The sequence below is a fragment of the Typopeltis vanoorti genome, chromosome 2 (assembly GCF_054136105.1).
Source record: "Typopeltis vanoorti isolate ZY-2024b chromosome 2, IOZ_Tvanoo_1.0, whole genome shotgun sequence".
Classification (NCBI taxonomy): Eukaryota; Metazoa; Arthropoda; class Arachnida; order Uropygi; family Thelyphonidae; genus Typopeltis; species Typopeltis vanoorti.
In genome coordinates this window covers 88,809,723-88,834,410 of record NC_143550.1, presented here as the reverse complement: position 1 = coordinate 88,834,410, position 24,688 = coordinate 88,809,723, and the positions used below count along the sequence as shown (strand labels likewise).

Sequence of the window (24,688 nt, the reverse complement as noted above, 5' to 3'; positions counted from 1 at the left end):
TAAATAGTTGGCCATGTGGGATGGTCTAGAAGGGATTTTGTTTTGTTTGCATATAACAGAGGCAGCTGTTCGTGCATGATAAAGGTGGGTTATTTGTATTGATATAAAGGCTAGGAATTAGCAATGTTCAAAATGCTCCAGCAGTTGCAATTCTTATTGCTTGATGGAAAACCTCAAGAAGTAGAGGCTATACATATTTGTATTCTTCCTCATATATGAGGAAGAATACAAAGTTTTTGTTTTTGTTAAATATGAATCTCAAGAATAAGACTACAAGATCAATGAAGACTACATTTACAGCAAAATATGCATAAAAGTAGTCTCTTTTATGGTGAAAATCGGACCCCACCCATTTTGAAAGACAGTCAGTGACTGCTGCTATGACCCTCATATTGCATGAATAACAGAAAACAATAGTCATTCATGTAGAGGGAATTACTTACAGTTGGAGGAAATTGTTCAGTTATCAAGTTAACTTTAATTGTAAACAGCACAACATTTAAAACTGAGCCTTGTGGGATTCACTCAACTTGGGTGTGGAGTAAGGAGAGAGCGTGGTTCCTCACTCAGAACTGGAAGGTTCGGTTGGATAAAAAGCAGGTGATTCCCCCTGAGACCAAAATATTGTAGGTTTTCAATATTCAAAATCTCCAAGCAGTGTCAAATTGCTTTTTCAATATCAAACAAAACTAATAACAAGCACTCGTGTTTTAGGAAAGTATCTCTAATGGATGCTTCCAGTCAAACTAGATGACCATTTGGTGTTCTGGAAAAAAGGTAGTCTCTCGCTAGAAACCATAAAAAAGATGAGAGCTGACTGTTTTTTTAAAAGAATCTTGCACAGGCAATAATAATCACCACCTTTTACCAGGTTTTCACATTTAAATATAAAGAGCCAATAGGCTTCATTTCGGTGATATAAACATTATTTAAATTAAGGGGATATTAAATCCCACATTGTTTTAAAACTGAATAAGAAACTCAAAGATTGGAATCAGAGAGTTTCATGCCGAATATAGTATAATAAACTATAAAAGTATCGGCGATTACTAGCGTGAGCTAATGCAAGTAGTCCTAAACTCAGACAACTCGCAGCAAAGGTGGCAAAGTTCTGATCGCTATTCTTGGTATTTTCCATAATGTAAAACACATTTCCTGGGAAAGTATGTTGTTATTACATTATGGTGGGAAGTTACCCAGACCGGTTTCAGCCTCAATAAAGGCTGAAACCTGTCTGGGTAGTGACCTCCCACCATAATGTAATAACAGCATACATTTCCTATGAAACGTGTTTTACATTATGGAAAATACTAAGAATAGCGATCGGAATTTTACCACCTTTGCTGCGAGTTGCCCGAGTTTGTACTGCATACTAGGACTACTTGCATTAGCTCACGCTAGTAATTGCCGATACTTTTATAGTTTATTATACTATATTCGGCATGAAACTCTCCGATTCCAATCTTTGAGTTTCTTATTTGGTTTTAAAACAATGTGGGATTTAATATCCCCATTAATTTAAACAGGTTTTCACAGATTATTCTTCAACAGATAGAGTACTTGATCCATGCAAGACGTTAGCCATCTTATAATGGATGTTATCTTACAACAGTAGTTGGACAACATTTAAGCAAAGCAGTGTTCAGTTGTTCTTTTGTGAATAGCTTGTAATCTTCTGTACTATTTGAAAAGAACAGGATTTGATGTTTTTCTGCTTTGCTATTTTTGGCCAAAAACTCAGGGGAATAAGACGTTATCATTGATGATATGGCAAAAAATCTCCCCAACAGTGTTGGTAACTGCTATTGGGTCAGCAATTATGCATTCACTGTGTTCAAGAATCAAAAGTAGATAGGCGGTATATCTGCTCTTCATTTTCTCAATTTTATTCCAGACCTGTTTAGTGTTGGTTGATTAGTTTTGAAGGAAGTGTAATGGATCTAGGATTTCTTTTGGCTTTGGTGACAGATATATCATGACTAACCAAGCATGTTTGAAAGGAATGAGGTTTTGTGTTGTGGGGAATCTGTGGAAGATACTTTCTGGTTTCCTTGGTTGCTGTACATATCAGCATTCCACCATGGTTTAGGGAAAGGTGGAAACTAACTAGGTGTTTTAAGCATTGCAGTTGTAGCAGCAGTAATAGGACATAATCTGATGTCCTATTACTGCTGCAGAATAAAATTCTGCTCAGGAGGAGAAGGTGAGCTAATCAGCTTGTTTTATTTCCCATCGTGATATCTGTGATGACTAGAATATGGCTGTCTATGCAGAAAATTAGATATTGGGGAAATCAACATTCCATACAAGATGTTGTCAGTTCCTACTCAAGTAGAGGGAAGAGGAAGGGGAAGCAGACAGTTAAGTCGATGGAAGTGAATGTTCTGGTAGATCTTCTTCCATATGCCTGGGTATACACCGCTTCTTGTGTTTAATAGGGAGAGATTATTGCTGTTCAGTATATACTCTACAACCCTCTTCTAATCTTAGTATGTGCAGTAACCACACATAGTGTTGTCTGTTTCAATTCTCCACTAAAAGTATAAGGGTGATAAATATTTTTAATGAGATATGTGCACTTGACATTATAAAGTAACTTTACAACCTACACATGTAACACAAAATCATATATATAGAATTTTATTTAAAAACTCCAATATATTTCATCCAACATTACTTGGACAATCACAATAATGAGTCATAATTCAGGCACATATTAGCTTGTGTCTCAGTCACAGCTGAAGTACATATTACGCTATTATAGTTCAAAGGAACAATTGTAAAAAGTTACATAGATAAAAAAGAAAAGTGTTGATATTCTTCAATTCTAATCAATGCAGAATGGCCAGTCTGTCCAAAATAACAAAGATGGCATGAGCAAGGTACTTGATAGACACCTGGCAAGGAAAGATGTGGATGGTAGAAAGGAAGACAGTTTTTGAGCTGTTTTGAAGAAAGTGTATAGATTGAATTTTCAATTTCAATTGGTTAATGATTAACTGAAAATTCAACATGAGCTGTGGAATTACAAATAATGAAGGTATCAAAAAAAAGGGAAGTTCGTTATTGGGCTCATATTTAATAGTAAACTCGATACAGGAATACGTGGAGTTTATATGCTCTAGGAACTGAAGTAATTCTGAATCAGTGTGGGAGCAGATCATGAATATATCAACAAAATATAACCATATACAAGACTGAGGGAATAAGTATCAACGACTTTTTTTTTAGATGTTCCATAAAATAATCTGCTGAGGCTGGTGAGATAGGACTGCCCATTGCTGTTTCTTCTATTTGCTTGAACAATTTATTATTCCACTTAAAATAGCCTGAATTGATAGTGAATTTGAATAGGTTAACATCCTCTGGGAAATCGGATCCTAAAAAACTGAAGAGTCTCTTGTAGCGGAACGTTGGTGAAAAGTGAGAGTGAGAGAATTTTGTTGAATCCCTGCTATCAGCAGGGATTCAACAAAAAGTCAAATCAATAAATTATCAATAAAGTCAAATTATTAGACAGTGTACAATCATGGGATGCCACTACTATAGAGAACTATGAATTCATCATGCCTGTCCACCTCGTCTCTATGGTCTTCCAAAAATACATAAGAATGGCAACCCACTTTGCCCTTTAGTAGACTGTATTGGATCTCCCACTTACTACTTTGCAGACATCTCTCTCTCCCATTATCTTCAGAATCTCATTGGCCATACCATTTCTTATATCAAAAACAGTCTTGACTTTAAAGACAAAATAAAATATGTACATCTGACTAATAATGAGTTTATGGTTCCCAAACCTGAAATGATCAGACTGCATGCACATATTTCATTGAACTCTATCATGTACTTCAGATGTTACCAAGACATGAGCTAATATGTGCATGAATTATGACTCATTATTGTGATTCATCTTTTGAATGTAAGTAAGTCTGTCTCTCTGAGGAAGTCCATGTAACACTGGATGAAATATATTGGAGTTTTTAAATAAAATTCTATATAATTTTTTAGTACATGTGTAAACTGTAAAGTTACTTTATAATATAAGGGGAGTAACTGCAATATGATGTCATCGCATTGTGCTGAATGAGGATAAGACATTGAACTGAGAGCTGGATGGCATCTCCTTCTATGTTTGTGTTAGTGGGATTTGCTGGAAGAGATATAGCTATCCACAAGGACAGTCATTTCACTGTGGGCAGGTCCAACTTCCCTCCCTGTTCTTACAGATGATAGTAACATTTTGCTGTGTGGAATCATTACTGGGCTTTGCCTACAGTCAAAAGCACACTCATAACAATATCTTCAATTTCATCATCAATTGCCTCTGTATCCCATAATGCAAAACACACATTCTTTCAGATGTGTATAATGCTATGCATTATGGGAAGGACCACTTAGACTAGTTTCGCTCTTTACTGAGGCACTGTTCAAGTGCAGGGAGTACCCTCTCCAAAAACTCTGAGCGATCTACAAGATCACTATGAATCTTACTAAGTGACCAGAAAAATAACTTAACTCATCACTCCAGGACAGGATACTCAGCAGAGGTATGCCACTCAGTGACATGTGCAAAAAACTACCACTTGGGAGTACAGAACTGCTGTACTCCCAATGAAGCAGGCTAGCCCAAAGACAAACATTATTAAAATGTCAAATTAAAATAAAAATGCCAAGAAAGTATATTCTTGTTTAATCTTTTATTCAAGAATAAGCACCTACAAATTTTGTTTGCTTACACTGAATCAAAGTTTAACAAGAATATAATTTCTTGACAATTTTAATTTAATTTATAACTAAGCGAAAAAACTATGTGCTCTAATCCAGAGTATTTTAATAAAAATGTGTTGCAACTTTTCATTACTTGTATATGGGATACACATGACTTCTGCATTACTCCAACCTTGGTGCCTCTTCTGGGTATGGCTTCCAGTGATGATATTTGTTAGTGTTCATCTCTGCTCGGTTGCAGGTTTTTTGCCTGTCAATGAGTGAAGCCACAGCTGAGTTTAAGGATGATCCTTTAGGGTCATTCAGTGAGATCATTTAGGGTGATCTTGTAGACCACTCTAAGTTTTTGGAGATGTTTTACCCACACTTTAACATACCTCAATAAAGGTCAAAACTAGTCTGGAGCTAGTCTTCCCATCATGCATCGTATTATAATTAGGTAATCAACATCTCGTACAGGCTATGCCTGTATGCCTATATTGTATACTGATCGTATGCCTATACAATCAACAGTTAAAACATGCTGGCTCGGACATCGCCAGATGAACAAGATCCATGATACTAATTGAGAGATCAGGGTTGGATCGAAAAGTATACCGAAAGGAAATAGAAACTGACAGAATTATTATCAGTATGAACATGGAATGTAAGGACACTTTGGATGTCAGGAAAACTAGAACTACTTTGCGAGGAAATGAAGAGATATCGGTGTGATAGACTAGGACTGGCGGAGACGCAATGGACATAATCAGGAGAGATAAATGGATGCAAATCATATGGTCAGGGCATGATACCAAGGGTGAAGCAGGAATTGGTTTCCTTCTTAACAAAAAAGCTAGAAAGGCACTATTAGGCTACATACCAGTCAATGACGAATCATAGTAGCAAGATTTCAAGCAAAATCATTTAACATATCAATAGTCCAGATATATGCACCCACACCTGACAACACAGATGAAACCTAATTATTGAAAGAGATTGGAATGCCAAAGTTGGAATAGAAAATGATGGTTGGGAAAATGTCATGAGAAAATATGGTTTTGGAGAAAAAAATGAGCGAGGTGAACAATGTTAGAAATTTGCTGTGGACCTCGAGATGATGATCTGCAAGATTCCAACAAAAGGAGTGTAGAAAATGGACGTGGCAATCAAATGCAGGGAAAACCAAAAACATGACTGATACGATTACAATTAAAAGAAGATGGATAACATCAGTACAGCAGTGTCGAACTTTTCAAGGAGCGGATATAGATTCGGATCATAGTTTAGTGATTGCAAATATCAAATTGAAATTAAAAAGAAAATATAAACCCCAACATCAGAAATGAAGAGATACAGCAAGAATAAGTGAAGCAGAAATAGGAAGAAGGTACAGAACAGTGTTAGAAGATGAAGTTAAAAGTGTGGAGAAAGAAAAAAATTCAAATCTAAGAGTGAAGGCGATAGAAGGTGCAGTTGAAGAAACAGTACTAGAAGAAGTGGATTAGACAAGAAACACTGAAGTTAGTGCAGGAGATAAAAATGTAAGAAGTGATACACGAGAACAAATAGAGGAGCAATATAGAAGAAAGTGTAATGAGGTGAAGGAAGCAGTCAGAATGGATAAGATGAAATGGTTAGAAGTCCAATGCAACAATACAGAACAGCACTATGGAGAACACAGAATTAGGAAGGTATACAAAATGATCAGAACCATTAATAAAAGGTGGCAACCAAAATGGATCACAATTAAAGATGAAAAAGGCAAAGTATTAACGAATAAAGATAAAATTGCACAGTGGTGGACAAGATACTGTAGTGAGTTATATGAAGAAAAACTAGATTTAGATAGAGTTGGGAAACTGATTGAAGAATTGAAGCAGATATCACTGCAGGTAATGAGTATGACACGAACAAAAGCAACAAGACAGCTAAAACACAACAAGAGTCTTGGAAATGATTAAATATGGTGGTGAAAGTATGGCTACAGAAATGCACTAACTATGTAATATGGTATGGAAGGAAGAAAAAATGCCAGAGAAATGGAAGAAATCGATATTAGCAACATTATATAAGAAAGGAAATAAGCTAGAATGTTAAAATTATACAACAAGTGCTTTGACAAGTCACCTTGGTAAGATGATAATAATGATACTGACAGAAAGATTGAAAACACAATTGAAAGCATACTTGCATATGTGCAAAGAGGATTTAGGAAGGATAGAAGTACAATTCAATAGATTTTGACAAAGCGGTTAATAGCAGAGAAAGCTCGGAGAAAAAACAAAAACATATACAGTAGGGTATATACTCTTTTTATGCGGTAGATACGTTCCACAGAAAACCACATATAAAAAATCACACAAAAAACCTAACTTACATTAAAAAATTAGGGATGTGCTCCATAATTTTCTAAAACCGCATAAAATGAAGCAATGAATTAAAATAAATCTGAAATTGCATAAAAAAGGTTTATGAAAATTCAGGAAAACAAAAATGCCTAAGTTTGTTTTAAAGCTTTATTCATTTAATTTTATTGAAAAGTAACAATTTTTTTTTACATTTTGTCATCAGAATTATCGTCGCTATTAGACAATATTCAGCAACGTTTGCGAACTGGTGCGAAATCAGTTTCATCACCAGAAGAGAGAGTCTGCACATAAGATCTGTATGGTAAAGACAATGGTTCTTCACAAACAGAATTAGCTTCACCCTCGTTCTGTGCTGATTTTTTTTCTTCTGACAATGTAATCAGTGATTAAACTTTGCGATGATGATTTCACTAATTTTTTATACAGCTCGTGATATCCAGACATACAGTTCTTCAGCTAACGTTGGAATTTAAAGACTTGTTCAGAATTTGTGTCATTAACAAGAAAATGAATTTTCAATTTATTGCACAGTTCAAGATCTTCTCGAATTATATTTGCAATGAGGGGGACAGGTTTTTCTGAATACTTTCTTCACAAGTTCGTATTGTTGGGTGAAGGTGCTTGTTTTGAAACCATAGTGCCATGATTTTTTAAAAGTAATAGGCCTACAGATTTAAATTTTAATATGAATAAGAGACAAGGGACTTTGTTTAATTTTGGTGTTAAGAAATCTCTTACTGAAAGTGTTTGTGACGCAACAGATAGTGATTCATCCACCTCCAGCCTATAAAGCGATCTCCAGGATGTACAAAAGGAGGGGAAAACTACCAGCACACAGGAGAAAAAACCTGCATTCACTCGTAAGTACTTATAATAATATTATAAATTTTTGGTGATCAGAATGGGATATGTCAATGAAAATCAGCACAAATTAATGTAATGAAGTTTTATGTTTAATTGATGTTTAATTAATTATTAATTAATAATAAAAAATCAGCTAAATTAACAATTAATTATTAATTAATGCATTACAAAATAACCAAGGTGTTCCATGAAAATTTCAGGATTTGTGAAGTGTTCCGTTGTAGAAAAAGTTTGGGAAATGCTGGATTATCCTATTATCGGAATCTATTCTCCTTCTGTTGACACGTGCAGAAGTGTCGAAAGGTCTCGTATCTGGAAGTTATGCACTGCATAACTTCAAATCCGCATTAAAAGAGACCCAAGTGCACTCGTTTTGTTGGTTTTAAGAAGGCATTTGACAGTATTGACCAGAAAGTGGCATTAGTAGTGCTAGAATCCTATGGAATTGACAGAAAACTAATAGCTGTATTAAAAAGATGTTTATAAGATGCAGTTGCAGCAGTTAGAATAGGTGATGATTTGGGAAAATGGTTTAGAACAAGGAGAGGTAATAGGCAGAGAGACCCAATATCACCAAGCATTTTCATCACACATTTAAAGAGCAATGGATAAAATGAAGGAAGATGCAAAAGGAATATCAATACATGGGATGAGAATTAACAATCTGAGATTCACAGATGACATTGTTATTAATGAAGAAGGCGAAAGAGATTTACAAAACAACATTGAAACTGTTAAGTGAAGAAGGGAAGAGATTTGGACTTGTTATGAACTTGGAAAAGACAATTTCATTTGGTGAGAAGAACATGAAACAAAAGATACAGATATGGAAAATGTAGAACAATTCACATATTTGGGATGTAAAATGACATATGATTTGGACTGTAAAAAAAAAAGAAAGAAAGCAAGATCAAGATTGGAAAGGGAAGAACAAATCTGAAGGCCATGGATAAAATCTGAAAAAGTAAAGCGATCAGCCTACAAACGAAACTAAGAGTACTAGAAACATACATCTTTAGCAGTGCACTGTATGGATCTGAAACATGAGTAATAAATAAGGAATCAAGAAAAATAATTTTGGTATTTGAAAGAATTTGTTACAAGAAGATTCTAAGAATAGGATGGGTACAGAAAATCACAAATGAAGAGCTCTATCAGAAGATACAACCAAAGGAGAATCTAATGCAGAAGATTATACAACGGAAGCTCCAATTATTTGGACACATCTGCAGAATGCGTGAGGACCGGAAGATAAAGACATTCATGTTTGGTATTATGGATGGTGTAAACAGAAGAGACCATACAGAGAATGGATAGATGACAAAAGACTGGTGTGGAATGGGTTTATAGAAACTGCAAAACTGTGCTGGACAAAGAAAGGTGGAAGAAGTTAGTGAAGGAGGCATCAGACACCAAAGGGCAATGAGCCCATGGTTCATAATGATGAATCAACATCTCAGGATGACCATTAACTGAAAGTGGAACATTTATTCTCTCAAAAAGGACATGATTTCTCCCTAATATAAAATTCACTCTTGAACTAGAACAACACAAAAAAATGACCTTTCCTTGAGATCACTGTCAAAGTAAACAAAGGAAAAAAGGTTATCCTTCTCCATATACAGAAAATCTACCACAATGGGAAGATTTTTAAATGCGACTTCACACCTATCCACTGCAAAAGATAGGTATAATTAAAACTTTATGAGACAGAGCATACCATATATCAAGCATGTCAATTAAAAGGAATGAAGAACTGCACTACCTGAAACAGAACCTCACACTAAATGGTTATGAACCCAAGATGATCAGAAAAATTCTTAATACATCTCCTGCAACTCCCTTACTTAAACAAGATTTCTAGAATGCAATCACACTGCCTTACATCAAGAATGTAATAGACAAAGTGGCTGCATTGCTCTGTGAGTACAACTAAAATTGGCTTTTTTACCTTTACAAAGAATATCAAGATTTCTGCATTCACCAAAACCTCCAAATCATCCCATGAAAAAACTAGGGGGTCTATGAGATTCATTGCTCGTGTGGTATTTGTTATGTAGGTCAGACAGGAAGGTTGGGAGAAATCCACATGTCTGAACATGTAAAAGATGTCAAAAAAAGAAGCGAGCATAAATCAGGACTGGTATTCTACACAACCACTACTGGCCATGAAGTACTCTGGCACAAACAAAAATGTCGTATATTGATAATAACTGTTTTACATGAAAATTTAAAGAAGCCTCACAAATGCCTAGGATTCCTACACAATGCAATAAAAATAAAGACTTAATTTTACATCAGGTATGGTCTGCTTTCATCAAAAATTTAACTGCCATGGACCTAGGATACAGCATGCGTGATAGTACAGAATGTGACAGCAACAACTAGCAATGTTCCAACATGCATACAGTAACGAATTTATGATTTGTATTCTGGTTTATCAATTATATTTAGCATTTGTGAAGTTATCAAAAACATCTAATATCTGTAATTAATTGTTAATAGACTTTTGTTGCGCAAAACTTTCATGTACCACTACCCCTGATGTTGTAAGTCTCACGACATCTGAAACTTGTCAGGTTTTAATTGTTTATTTTTAAACTCCTTATTTATATTATAATGTGGTCTCAATACTAAATTTTCTTTTTAGCAATGAGCAAAACTTATTTAGCTTTTCCAGTGAAGATGCTAATAATCTGTGCTAAGAAGTTTCACCCATTCTACTAAAATCTAAGGTTTCACCATCTAACACCTCACTGGCTAAAAAGAACTGGTAATTAATTTACGGAATTAACAACGCATATGAAGTATATTAATTAAAGATACTTTAATGAATCACTTCTATATTTCGGCAATGCCACATTGCCATCTTTGGGAACATAAAGATATGGTATGTGCACTATGGAACTAACAAAGCAAATGAGGAAGAAAGTAATAAACTAATTCTGTTCCTAAAGTCCTAATGGTGCCCTCTTGCGGGCTAATTTGGTAGTCTTGGCAGTTGGGCTGAAGTTCTCATAATGAAAGTCTCCCAAATTTGGGGCAGTTTCATGCACCCAAATTTGTTGAGGTTAAGAAACGCTGCCGGGATAACAAACTGATCCCCAACTGTGTGAAATTGAAGCACCGTTTCACTTCCGAAAAAGCTCTACGCATTTATAACCGCACTAGCTTCGCCCTGTTAAGAGAACAAATTACCGCGACGCGCGTTCTCCTTGCCGACGAAAACAAAACCTTACTGGCGCTAGAGGAAGAGCTTTCTAACACACTCGGCCTTGATCTATGGTCTATTCTTCATGACATCTCATGCACATCGGCAAGAAAGGAATTCGAAAAAATACGAAAACCTGACAAAGACTTCTACTTCTGTACCCCAGCCACCACTTAACACAGTAGTCAACCTCTCGTTGGCAGTTTTAAAGCCTGAAGCACTCACCGCACTTTCACATGGTCACAATTTCGCCCTAGCTCCAAAAAGGATACCTGCTGAAGAAATCATGATCCAAATAGAGCGTGGAATTCGCAACCTGCCTAACCATATCGCCAACAACGTGAGACTGGATGTAGTCGGTGTTCTCACTAAAGCCAAACCTCCAAAATCCAACTTATCCAAAAACGAATATACAGCCCTACAAGAATTAAAAAACAACAAAAAAATAGTAATCACCAAAGCTGATAAGGGAAGCGCCACTGTGGTACTCAATCAAAAAGACTACAAAGGTAAGCTAAATTCTTTAATACGAGACCGTACTACTTACCTCCCCATTGAATATAATCCGACCAACTCTCAGATTAGAACTATCCACAGACTCCTTAAGAAGGTCACTTCTTGGCCTGTGGAAGTCACCAACAAACTTAAACCTTATAACTCTAGACCCCCCCGATTATATGGACTCCCAAAAATACATAAACAAAATGTGCCATTGCGTCCCATAGTGGATGGCATTGATTCCCCCACATATAAATTAGCCAAAATGATCACACACTACACTGGCAACACACTATCACACATAAAAAACTCAGCCCACTTTAAAGCCAGTATAGAAAACCTCACACTCCAACACACTGACATAATGGTCAGTTTTGACGTCTCCTCCCTATTCACTAATGTCCCACTCAAAGAAACCCTTGAGCTCATCCAAGCCAAGTTTCCTCCCGATATCTCAGCCCTATTTCAGTTCACAATGAACTCAGGCTATTTCGTTTGGCAAAGAAAGTTCTACAAACAGATAGAGGGGACAGCCATGGGTTCACCACTTTCCCCACCCTTGGCCAATTTCTTTATGGAGACATTTGAAGAGAAAGCCTTAAACTCCGCCCCACAAAAACCCACTATTTGGCTTCGTTATGTGGATGATGTGTTTGCTATTTGGCCACAGCTCAGACACACTCCACTCCTTCCTAACACACTTAAACAACCAACATTCCAGAATCCAGTTCACCTTAGAAAAAGAGGAAAACAACACCCTCCCCTTCCTAGACACTTTAATCACCCGCCAGCTTGATGGATCTTTGGTTTTCTCTGTTTACAGAAAACCCACCCACACTGGCAGATACATTCACCAGCAATCCCACCCCCCCCTCACAACAATATGGGGTGATAAAAACACTATATAACAGGGCAAAATTAATCTACTCAGATGACAAGGCCCTGACTATTGAACTAAACCACATCCTCAACACTTTCTTAGCCAATGGCTATAACCCCCCAAAAATCCAAAAAATACTAAAACCTATAACCCCCCCCCCCCTCCACAATAAAGACTACACCAAGTCTATCACTATCCCCTACATCCAGGGCACCTCTGAAAAAATAACTAATATCCTCAAAAAATATGACCTTACTTCCTGTTACAGACCATATAAAAAGTTGGCATCCCTTATCCGCTCTACCAAAGACCAACCACTTCCCCTAGTCCTACCTGGTGTATACCAGGTCCCTTGCAGCTGCAAATTGTCCTACTTTGGCCAAACAGGCAGAACAACAAATATCAGGATTTCAGAACACCAAGACTACATCCGGTTTCACCAGTACAGCCGCTCTGGGTTGGCAGACCATGCCTTAGATACCCACCATAAAATTCGTTGGAAGAAAACAAAAATAATCCATCGCAGCAAGTTTAAATACGAAAGATTATTCAAAGAATCTTCAGCAGCTCTAAAAAACGTTCCTAACCTCAACAAATTTGGGTGCATGAAACTGCCCCAAATTTGGGAGACTTTCATTATGAGAACTTCAGCCCAACTGCCAAGACTACCAAATTAGCCTGCAAGAGGGCACATTAGGACTTTAGGAACAGAATTAGTTTATTACTTTCTTCCTCATTTGCTTTGTTAGTTCCTTAGTGCACATACCATATCTTTATGTTCCCGAAGATGGCAATGTGACATTGCCGAAATATAGAAGTGATTCATTAAAGTATCTTTAATTAATATACTTCATATGCGTTGTTAATTCCGTAAATTAATTACCAGTTATGTCTAACCAACGTATAAGTCTTACTACTAGAAAAATGGCTGAAAAGAAAGCTTTATGTTCCCTAAGATGCAACAGTTACCTTATTATCACCAAAGCAGACAAGGGAAAGGATACATTAGTCATGGATTCGGCAAATTAGAAAAGAAAATTTTCTCTTTTACTACGAGATTATTCAACTTATCAGGAAGTGGACTGTAACCCCATTAACAGACAACTTAAGAAATTAAACTCCCCTCTAGAAGAAGTTATAAGTCTAGATGCAGATGCCAAAGAAAAGGCAAAAATGTATTTTGCAATAACACCTAAGTTCTTGTAAACTATATTGATTCTCAATGTATCACATAGCCAAATTTTTAGCAAGCCTACTGAAATCACATATTATCAAGTCTTGCACATTTATAAAAAAAATTCCTCAGATTTCCTGAACACACTGAAAAATGTTTCCATACAATCCACTGATCTTATGGTGAGCTTCGATATATTGGGTTGTTGAAAATTAAATGGCCATTGAATGACTGTCAGGTTTCTACTGGGTGCTGAAGAAGGCAAGCGCTGAGGTATATGCAAATTTTTTATGTCATGTGACAGCGTCACACGTGAGTGATGCAATTGTAGTATTTGTTTTGTTCAACGAGCATTAAACATTGAACTACTACCGACATCAAGTCAATCATGGAAGCCAGTCAATTAAGATTGCTATACCTTTACGATTTCAAATTGGGAAATTCTGCAGCGGCTGCAGTAAAAAACATAAATAAAGCATTTGGTGGAGGAACAACTAATGAGCGATCCAGTCGCCATTGGTTTGGAAAATTTCACTCAACAGATTTGAGGCTACAAAACGAACCCAGTGGCAATCGTCCTTCCTCCATTGATTCGAATGAATTAAAGGATTTAATCAAATCAGATCCACGACAAACTGTACGAGAGATCGCCCAAACACTAAATGTGCACTTCTCAACTGTTTCACATCACTTGACAATAATAGGAAAAGTAAGGAAGCTCGACAAGTGGGTACCTCACGAACTCACTGATGAAAACAAAGCACGGCATTTGGAAGTGTGCTCTTCTCTCTTAAGAAGTAAAGAAGAAAGGTTCCTGCAACGAATTGTGACTGTGGGTGAGAAGTGGATATTCTACGACAATCGTACACATTCGTCTCAGTGGTTTGGAGTGAAAGTCGCTCCAGGAAGAACTCCAAAGGCACCTCTGCATCCAATGAAGATTTTGTTTACTGTATGGTCTTCTGATGGTGTTATTCACTACTCGTTCCTTCCACAAGGTAAAACGATAAATGCAGCTCGATATTGTACAGATACGTGGCAAATGCATGACAAATTGTGCCTTAAGCAACCAGCACTTGTGAATAGAGATGGAGTCCTATTGCTTCAGGATAACGCCCGACCACATATGGCGGTGTCAACCATACAGCAAATTAACAATTTGGGATACAAAATTGTGCCTCATCCTCCATACTCTCCTGACATTTCCCCAACAGATTACCATTTTTTCGGCACTTGAGCCATTTTTTGTCCAAGAAATGCCTTGCCAACGACGCATCAATTTATCGGGCAGTGGAGGACTTCACTTCCAGAGACACTGATTTTTACAAATGTAGTATAAATGACCTTGTCACACGTTGGCAACAATGCATTGATGCTGCTGGAGATTACTTTGATTAAACAGGTATTCTTCTTCTTTTTCAATTGGCCATTTCATTTGCAACAACCCCAATACAATTCCTATTTACCAATATACCCCCTCAAGAAGACACTGCAGCTACTTTTTGAAACATTTCAGGAAGTTGTTCTTCATATTTATAAGGCCTTGATACACCCACATCTGCTCAAGTCTGCCCTTCATCCCCCCTGGTTTTTTGGAGATGAGGAAGCAGTGGAGAGGAGTCAGAGGCGAGTGGCCTTTGGATTGTAAATTGCACAGTCCTCTTCAGATGATCTTATGGACAGATAAATCTTCTGGATACAATATAGGCAACTGTAATTATGGAGATATATAATGGAGGGAGAAGAAAGTATGCAAGACATGGGAAAGTGAATAAATTATCCCTGGTACCGTGAACTATCATTCACGGTAAAAGAATACTAGATCTTTTACTATAATAGCACCTAAGAATCTGTCTATAAATAAGATGACTGTCATGCCTCAAACCAGTATGGGTGATCATGCAATTTTCGTTGAGAGGTGACAATGCATATGAGAGCCTCAACTTAGAAGGGAGGTGACATGTGGAACTACAAGTTAAGTAATTATAATAAACTGCAAAGTAAAAGAATCAGCAGTGCATGGGAAGAAAGTATTCAAAGGATATCTGAAGGAAGCTATATATGACTACATCCTGAGAGAATAATTAATTACATGGGAGTTAAATGGATGAATTTCAAATTAAATGAAGAGATACATAAAAAGATAATGTTGCAGATATGATCAGGTAAGGAGAGAGACAGCCATGGTGAAGACAAAATAAGATTATGAAGGGAAGTTAGTTGGATAGGCTAAAGGAAATTGAATTCCCTTGGCCTGTTCGATTGAAAGAAAGAATGACTATGAAAGAATAACCTTCATCATGAATGAATTTTGAAGTGTTTAGTTTAGTAAGTATACCTTCTGGGCAGGTCACAGTTGCTCTCTAGATGCTGAAGGAGAATTGGATGAAAGAATAGAGGTAAATGAATTAGAAACATTCAAGCTACTGTAGAGCCGGATTCAAATACTGCAATGGGACCAACTGATTTTGAACAAGATAGTTAGTAATGCATCTGGCCTGGTTACTCAACTTGAGGTTGAAGGAGAGCATGATAATTCTATTACACAAGATGGAGAGCTAAGATGGATGCAATGAATTATAGACAAATCAGCATCCCTGGTGTGGTTATCAAAGTACTGAAAGGTGGTTAGAAGACCAGCCTTTCAATACTTGGCAGTACTACCCATCATATTCAAAGGTGGGTAGATAGCGCTATGATCTTTTATAGAGGGTAGCATGGTTTTGTTTAGGGTAGATTTTGCTTTAGCGAATCTTCTCATGTTCTGTAATAGTATTCAGCATGCTGGATAAGGAAAAGGGATATATACTGAGATACATTTGAATTTTGCTGAGGCATTTGACAGGATTCCAAATGCAAGATGTTACACAAACTCAAATAGGAAAAGATGCAAAGACTTCGGCTGACTGAAAGGGAACAAAAAAGTGTTGTATGGAAGTATCAAGTCTAAGAAAAGGAGGGTGTCCAGTAGTATGTTCCTCATTATATCTGAACCAATATTGTGTATTGATGATATTAGGGATGATCTAGAGATTGATTTCCAGTATTTGCTGAAGATACTAAGTTAGGGCATGTGATAAGGGACATATCTGATATCATATCACTGAAGGCTGACTAGAATAGACTAATGCTATGGGCAAATGTTAATTAATGGCTGTCAGTTTAATGTTTCTGAGTCTAAGTTTATGCTTTCTGAAATTAAAACATTGCAAGCAGAAAATTATACTATTGGGAATCTGCTGCAAGTGGTCAGTAGTGAAGTTACAGACACTGTGTGTGTGTGGGAGTAATAGTGGACAGAGAATCAAAGTTTGTGGCCTACGATGCAAAGTGCAATGAAGGTTAAAGCATCACATTAATGAAGAGAAAACAGCAATTAATGTGATGAACCTAGGTGATCATATTTGAAGAGAGAGAGATCTTTGATAAGGCATTAGTGTGTAAGTCTGGCTAAAGGATGACAATTATCAATATTTTGGATGGCCCTATCCTATTCCCTCAGCCATATGGCTGGTGGGGGGGGGGGTAGCTATATGCTACCCCCCACTAGGGAGATAATTATGAGCAAGGTAGTTTCCTGTTGCCTTGCTTGCCATAGTATATTTTATGACTGTAGCTGTGTGTGTTCATGAGACTGGTTTGTCTGTTTTGAGGGATGAAAAACCTTCCACCTCCGTATGAGACCGGTTAACTTACCTTTAGTCGAAATAGATTAAGATAAAGGTTCCGCACGTCACTGACAGAATCAAACCCAGGTCTTTCTGACCAAAGGGCTTTGTCTATACTGACTGAGCTATGGAGGCTTCTGGATGGTGGTTTCTTTGTATAAAATAGACAACAAATTGATAAGTAAAGATTCTCTGTATACTACTTTCAAATCAGCATGGAAGTTATCTTTTTTCCTACCATTTATTAAAGATAAACTGTTTCCATTATCCTGACCTAATGTCCATCAAATACCCTGTTCACTGACTGCTATTTTGGGTTTTGCTAAGATCGGAATTAAAGAACACCAAGATTACATAACATAACATCAAGGGTTCCTTGCTTGTTAGCATGCCATCAACACTAGACATAGAGTTCATTGGGATCAGGCAAAAATGTTACACTATGGCAGATTTAAATTAGATCGTCTATTCCTTGAAACATGCAAAATGTAATCAAACAGATTGCATGTCTATCTCTAAATTTTGGGAGGTAATCACCATAAAGTGTTTATAAATATTTTATTTTGAATCACAAAACTATACCTGGCCTGGTTTCCCTGGAACTTTAATAGTGTTTTCTCCTGTTCACTTGGCTATTACTGACTTATTCTTATGTTAATTATCAATTTTAATTCATAAATTCTAAAGTATTACAGTCAATTCTCACTATAGCAGACACCATGATAGCAAACCACCGAAGTCTCAACCAAAGTCCTATACATGTGCTACAAGAAATTTGCTATGGCAAACTTCCACTATAGTATACTGTTCCTTGGGTCCCTAAATATATGCTACAGTGACAGTCAACTTGGATAGTCCAGCATGTAATGATGTACCTGTGGGATCAGCTAGTCTTGCATAAATTGCAGGTGCAAACTTGACATTTGTCTGTTTGCTTACTTGGAAAAAATGGAGTAAAACCAGGTTTAAAATTGCTTGGTATCTTTAACGTAATGATGTACAAATATGTTAACATACTTTTACCTTGTATATATCATCAATCCTATTACAAACATGGTCAAAACACCTCATGAATTTGTCATATCGTTCTCTTTTCACTCTTTCAAAGGCCTGCTTGGCTTTTTTTGCTCTTTTTCTGGCATTTTCAAATTCTGTGTCTGTTTCTTTCAGTCGCTCCTTTACACCATCGAGTCTATAAGACAAATTGATTTTTAATGTTACTACTATGAAAATGTTAGGCTAACTACTTAACCATTTTGATTTTAATTCAGATTTTTACAAATTTAACCAATAATAATTATAAGAAAATAATTACATCACTTGTGAATTTAAATGAAACACATCAGAATTCTAAAATCCTGAATTCTGATGAGGAAGGAGTCTACAAGCTAATCCAGAATAGGGTTTTATGAATATCTATATCTTATATAAGAATTGAATCCACTTTGTGGTAAGCTTTAAAATAAGAAAATCTAGTCACTCAATGTTAACATTCCTGGTGTTCTGTCAGAATTAGTTAAGAATTTACCCATGTCAATATAATACAGTTGCACTTCATAATTTCAAAACTATATTGGGAAAATGTATGATGTTAAGACTTTAACACTTTTAGGCTGAGCTTGTCTCGCACACATGCTGCAGCTGGCAGACATATTTTCACATATTTGTCAATATATATGTATATATATATTCATCTTTTTTTGACTGACTGAAACCAAGAAAATAGATAACAAGTTAATTTAATGGAGCACACAACATGTTTCATCAAAAATGACTTGAGGTGTGGTAACGCTTAAAGCAAATTAAAAAAAAAATAAAAAACCATAAAAACACTGTGCTATTATAATAACAGACTTGTGAACTGAAGTTAAGTTTGAATTGTCATTACAGTCCGTTCTGTAGTTCTATTGTTGTGCAAATGCGAGTGTATGAGATCACGCATATGCCAGTACCTAATGTGAGTCAGGTAGACTATAACCAAGATTGCTGTTGATATGAGACGAGTCTGGGACAATTTCTGTAGATTCAACTATGCACCGTTCCACTTCATCGTGACAAATATAAACGTTCGATGTTGCATCCCAATCTACTCCATGTTGGCGGCCTTCATTGTTTGTGTTCACTGAAAATAAGACATGACTTGAGAGTGTGCTTGCTCTGGCTCTATTATATGAAATGTCTCTCTGATGTTCCTCTAGCTGTAGGAGGATTGACTTCTCAGTCTGGCCATAGTATGGCCTCCCACAATCACATATTACCTTATATACACTGGGGAAATGAAGATGGTTATGAGCCTGTTTTGGGTGGCTTAGAACTGACCTTAGTTTTGGAAGAGTTGAAAAACACGTTTTAATAAAGTTAAGGGGATAATAAATCCCTCATTATTTTAAAACCGGATACGAAACTCGGAGATTGAAATCTAAGAGTTTCATGCTGAAGAACTTTCGGCGAGTCCAAGCGTAAGTCAACACCTGGTAATACAATACTAGGGCAACTCGGAGCAAGCTCCATTACTATCCTTAATATTTTCTCATAATGTAAAACGCAGTTCCTAGGAGATATTAAATTTCTTCAAAATTTTTCCTAGTTTCCAGGAGAGTGAGTTGATGTAAGGTAAAGAAATATAATCCTTGGGGTTGTATTAAAGATATAAAGCTGAAGAATTCCGATATTATGGCACTTTTCACAAATGTCCCAATGCAAGATTTTCTCAGCATTTTAAAAAACAAGATATCTAAAAAGATTTTTGCTCTCCTCTCACACTGTATTAATTTCAGGGTATTTTAAGTTCGAAGAGAAAATTTACAAACAAAACAAAGGACTAGCTATGGGTAGCTAGTCCTTTGAACTGGATTTTCGGGCTGAATGTTGAAGTAGAGGAGCAAGGAGTCTAGTGTGTCAGCCATGTGGCCAAATAGAGAACAACACACATCAGAAATCAGACTCGTAATTTTTTCTTTATTATGTTTTATATTCACAACCACTGTTGTGTTCCCTTTATCAGCTCTTAAGCTTACAATGTTCCTGTTCTTTCTAAGTGACAGTAAAGCTTTCCTTTCTGAGATGGAAATATTATATTTCGGAATAGATGGAGAAAGGAGAAGTGATGAGCTTTTAAGCCTAATAACATTAGCAGTATCTTGCAGGTAGATACGAATTGCTTATAAAATATCAACTTTTGGAACAAAAATCCAGAGTTACGGCATAATTAAAACCTATAATAAGAATAGATTTTTCCGAACGTGATAAGTGATGGTCTGAAAGGTTTAATACAACTTTATCTGAAGGTAGAGAGACAGCTCTGAGATCAACATAATAAATCAAATTTCCTCTTCATTCTATTGGCGCAAGAATAAAAAAAACTTTGATAAGCACTATGGACCATATTGCTGATATTGTTCTAAATGTATCTAACTTGTTGGTTAAAACAAAATATAACTAAAGATATATGGAATCGAGTTTGTTGATCTCATACTTGGTATAGCAGATACATTCACATAAGAGTGCCAGTGAAGCTTTTTGATAAATATGCTCAACTCCCATTAACATCACTCATTCCTTAATAACACAAATTTAGGAATTACATTATTGTCTCTTAATATCTTTCTGCAAAATATTCATATTTTGATGAAAGAAAGTTTTATGACTAAAAATTATATGTAGAATACCAGAATTAATTAGTCATTACTGAAGTCAATAAATTACATCAACCAGTTTCACCACCTAAAAGAGAACTGATGGGAATTTTAGACATCAAAACAAAAATAAATACAAAGGTCATGAAGTTGATTAAACGTTGAAAAGCCATTACAATATAAATTGTTCATTTACTTGCTGAAGTGGAATAGATGAAGAATATATTGGAAGTTCATCAAGTAGAACATTAAAACTTACATAAATTTTTTTTCCCCATTTTATCCAAAAACTATCCAGTTTAGACATATCAGAGTGACATCCTTACGTCTTGATCATATCCTTGTTTACCAATGTTCCTGTTGATGACGTATTAGATCTCCTTACTAACATTTTCCCCACCATATGTTACTGACTTATTTGAACATTATCTCCATTCCAATTTTTTTTAGTGGAGCAATATGTTTTATAAACAAAAATTTGGAGTTACCATGGGCATCCTCCCCCCCCTCTCCTCCTGCAGATGATCCTTTCATGGAGAATTTTGAAAAGACATTCCTAATAGAAAGAAGCATAAAACCAGCAGTATGGTGGAGATATGTGGATGGCATCGTTATTATTTGGAAACAAGCTTGCAACAATTTCTGCATTAACTCATAAAAATCTACTATCAAATTTATGTTAGTTTGAGATAGATGAAAACCTCCCTTTCCTAGATGTTCTCACCAATAAAAAAACATGAAAGTGTTTCTTGATTTGTATCATAAACCTGTACATACAGGATGTTATCTTCATCACCTAAAAGCATCATCTCCTCAAAAATTAGGCATAATCCACACAGCAAAGAATAGAGCAGTTTCTATTATATAAAATGATGACTGACTCAAGACAGAACTCCAGACTCTCTCTAATTTCTTTGTTCTTAATGGCTATTCCAAGAAAACAGTTGATAGAATTTTATTTTGAACCCTCTGTCTCCCAATAACCAGATATGATCTGTTTTCAAAGATCACAACATCAGAGTAACTTTTAAATAATGCAAGCTCTTACTAATCGCCTGAGGTTTCTTAAAGACAGCACACCTTTCCACAAATACCTAGGAGTATACAGAATTCCCATTCTTGCATGGTTTTGCCTACACATAGGACAGACAAGCTGTGGATTTGAGGTGAAAAAGAAGGAACATGTTGCAGATGTTGGCAATAAAAGAAATGATAGATATGGTTTGGCCAGCCAGCCATACTTCTAATACGAACCATGCAGTTTACTGGAACCTTTCAACTATGCCTTATTTTGAAGAGAACGTTTATTCCTGACTTCTGAAGGAATCTGTTGCAGTCATTCATTCGCAAGGATCTCTGAATAAAAACCAAGGACTGATACTAAGATATATGGAAATCTCTCAGTATTAGAGGTTGCAAGTTTGCCAACAATCGCCTTCTATCACTAATTGCAGATATCTAATGAATGCCACATGTTTTTGCATTTACTGTCTAGCATGAACTTGCCTATTTGCAGTATAATGGTTTTTCAGCATTTATTCAACTTTGTGACCTTTGTATTTAGCCACTAGGTCTCTTTTTGGTTGTTAAACTAGCAGGTGTAGTTTATTTATTTATTTATTTAATGACTAATAAATTCACGTACTCAATGATATTTACATTTTTCACTATACCTATTTGTTAATATTTTCGCTACATTTGCTATTTAAAAATTTTATCAAAATTTATCATATACGTTTTACCGATTTCTATATACTTTTACAACATGTATCCTACTGTAATATTATTACAGTAACTTATTAGGCATATCATCATCATTGAATATTATTATTTACTCTGAGTGCTTATTAAGCAGTTATGCAATAAATTTATTTATTAATTAAAAAAAAAATTGTATATGTGAGTCAACAGTTCATGATGAAAAACTATTCTCAATTTTTAGTCTTTTTAGAACTTTCATATGTATTTTTCTTTAACATCATTTTATAACAATTTTATATAATGCTAATTATTTCTTTGTTTAGTCCACATGAATTCTTTATGATGAAACAAGTTGTAAATAATTATTAGTCTATGTCCTGAAAAGAAAACGAGCAAGGACTGAATATATATGTTATTATTACCTTGGCTCTTTTCTCCAAATTTTTCCAAAATATTTGTGTGTGTGTCTGGTATTCATTTTCCCTGCTGTATAGTCCAAAGAACTGTCTTTTTCTTTATTTCAGCTGCTCTCTATATTGACTTGAAAAATTCCTCTACTTCTTTATGAGAACCTTCCATGGGACCACATACACAAATAAGTTTGGTCATCCATTTTAAATTTTGCTCACCATCAACAAGTTTATTTTGGGATGAATGTTATAGCCAATTTCATTTCCTGATCACTACTGTCTGAATACACCACTTTACAGTTATTATTTATATTTTACCTTCTTTTGTCTGTCTCAATAACACTAATTATGTCAGATATTTCGGTAATTCCTCTGCTAGCTCCAATGTTTTCTTTTCTATTCATGATTCTTATGTTGATGGTGCCTCTGTTTTTGATTCTTGAGTTTAATTTCTTACAGTAACTGTCTTTTTAGCCTGAATGACATCTGATTCTGTTATACCATTGTATTTGAGTGTGTGTGGTTATGCCAATACACAATACAATCTGTTCAGATGAATCCCACAGTATCAGTTCATCCATAAACAAGTAGAAAGTACAAACTTATGTGTTGGAAGTCATTTTAAGATCCAATTAATACTTGTTTCTCCCCCCCCCCCCCCCATCCAACAATAGATGGTGCCAATTAAAACTTGAGTTCCTCGTGTTGTTTGCTACGATTTTTTTTTTTTTTTAAAACTGATCCCCCTGTTAACCAAATTATTGCTGTTCATGTACTATGACAAACAGTTTTTTGTGCTCTGCAGATACCAGATATAATACCAGTGAAATATCAGCAAATAGAGTTAAATAAATAAACAATAAATCCTTGCTGAGAAAACTTTGTTTTCTCAGAAAGGATCGTAACCATTTTAGTTATGATCCTTTATGATCATAAACATTTTAGTTATCACCATAACCAATTTGGTGATAACTAAAGGTATTGGAAGAGTTCAGTAGCTCAACTTGTGTTATAAAGGTAAATACAGTAGTTAGCTGTGGTAATATAAATTACAAATGTTTAGTAAGCCCAGGTTAATTATATGTTAAATATGTTCTATTCATACAGCACCATTTCATATCACTGAATGAAAAGAAATAATTGTGGGTATGTGCAAAATGAGGCTACTTATTCTGTAAATGAGCTTATTAAGATTAAACTAATTTTATGAAAGCAGAAATAAACAGCAAACTTCACCATAATGTTCTCAACATTATACAACATGTATCCTACTGTAATATTATTACAGTAACTTATTAAGCATATCATCATTGAATATTATTATTATTATTATTTACTCTGAGTGCTTATTAAGCAGTTATGCAATTCCTTTATTTATTCAGTATACAATTAATTTACTACATGCAAGAAATAAAAGGATAAATAAAAGGAAGAAAGAAAAATAAATTCCCTCTCCCATTATTAATTTATTTTTGTATTATTTTTATCATTAAACACACAATGTGAGTGGGATACCATTCAAGGGCACGCTAAACATATTGTAGTAGTGATTCAGAACTATTCTT

At 35.5% G+C, this 24,688-nt stretch overlaps 1 protein-coding gene across 1 annotated transcript in view; it reads right to left on the bottom strand.

Moving 5' to 3' along the window:
- SMC1 (structural maintenance of chromosomes 1) overlaps positions 1–24,688 on the bottom strand; it is a 551,991-nt gene that overhangs the window by 65,406 nt on the left and 461,897 nt on the right. The window contains exon 23 of the mRNA XM_090412308.1: positions 18,401–18,569. Within this exon, the coding sequence (XP_090268434.1) occupies positions 18,401–18,569 (169 nt within the window). The remainder of the gene's footprint in view (positions 1–18,400; positions 18,570–24,688) is intronic.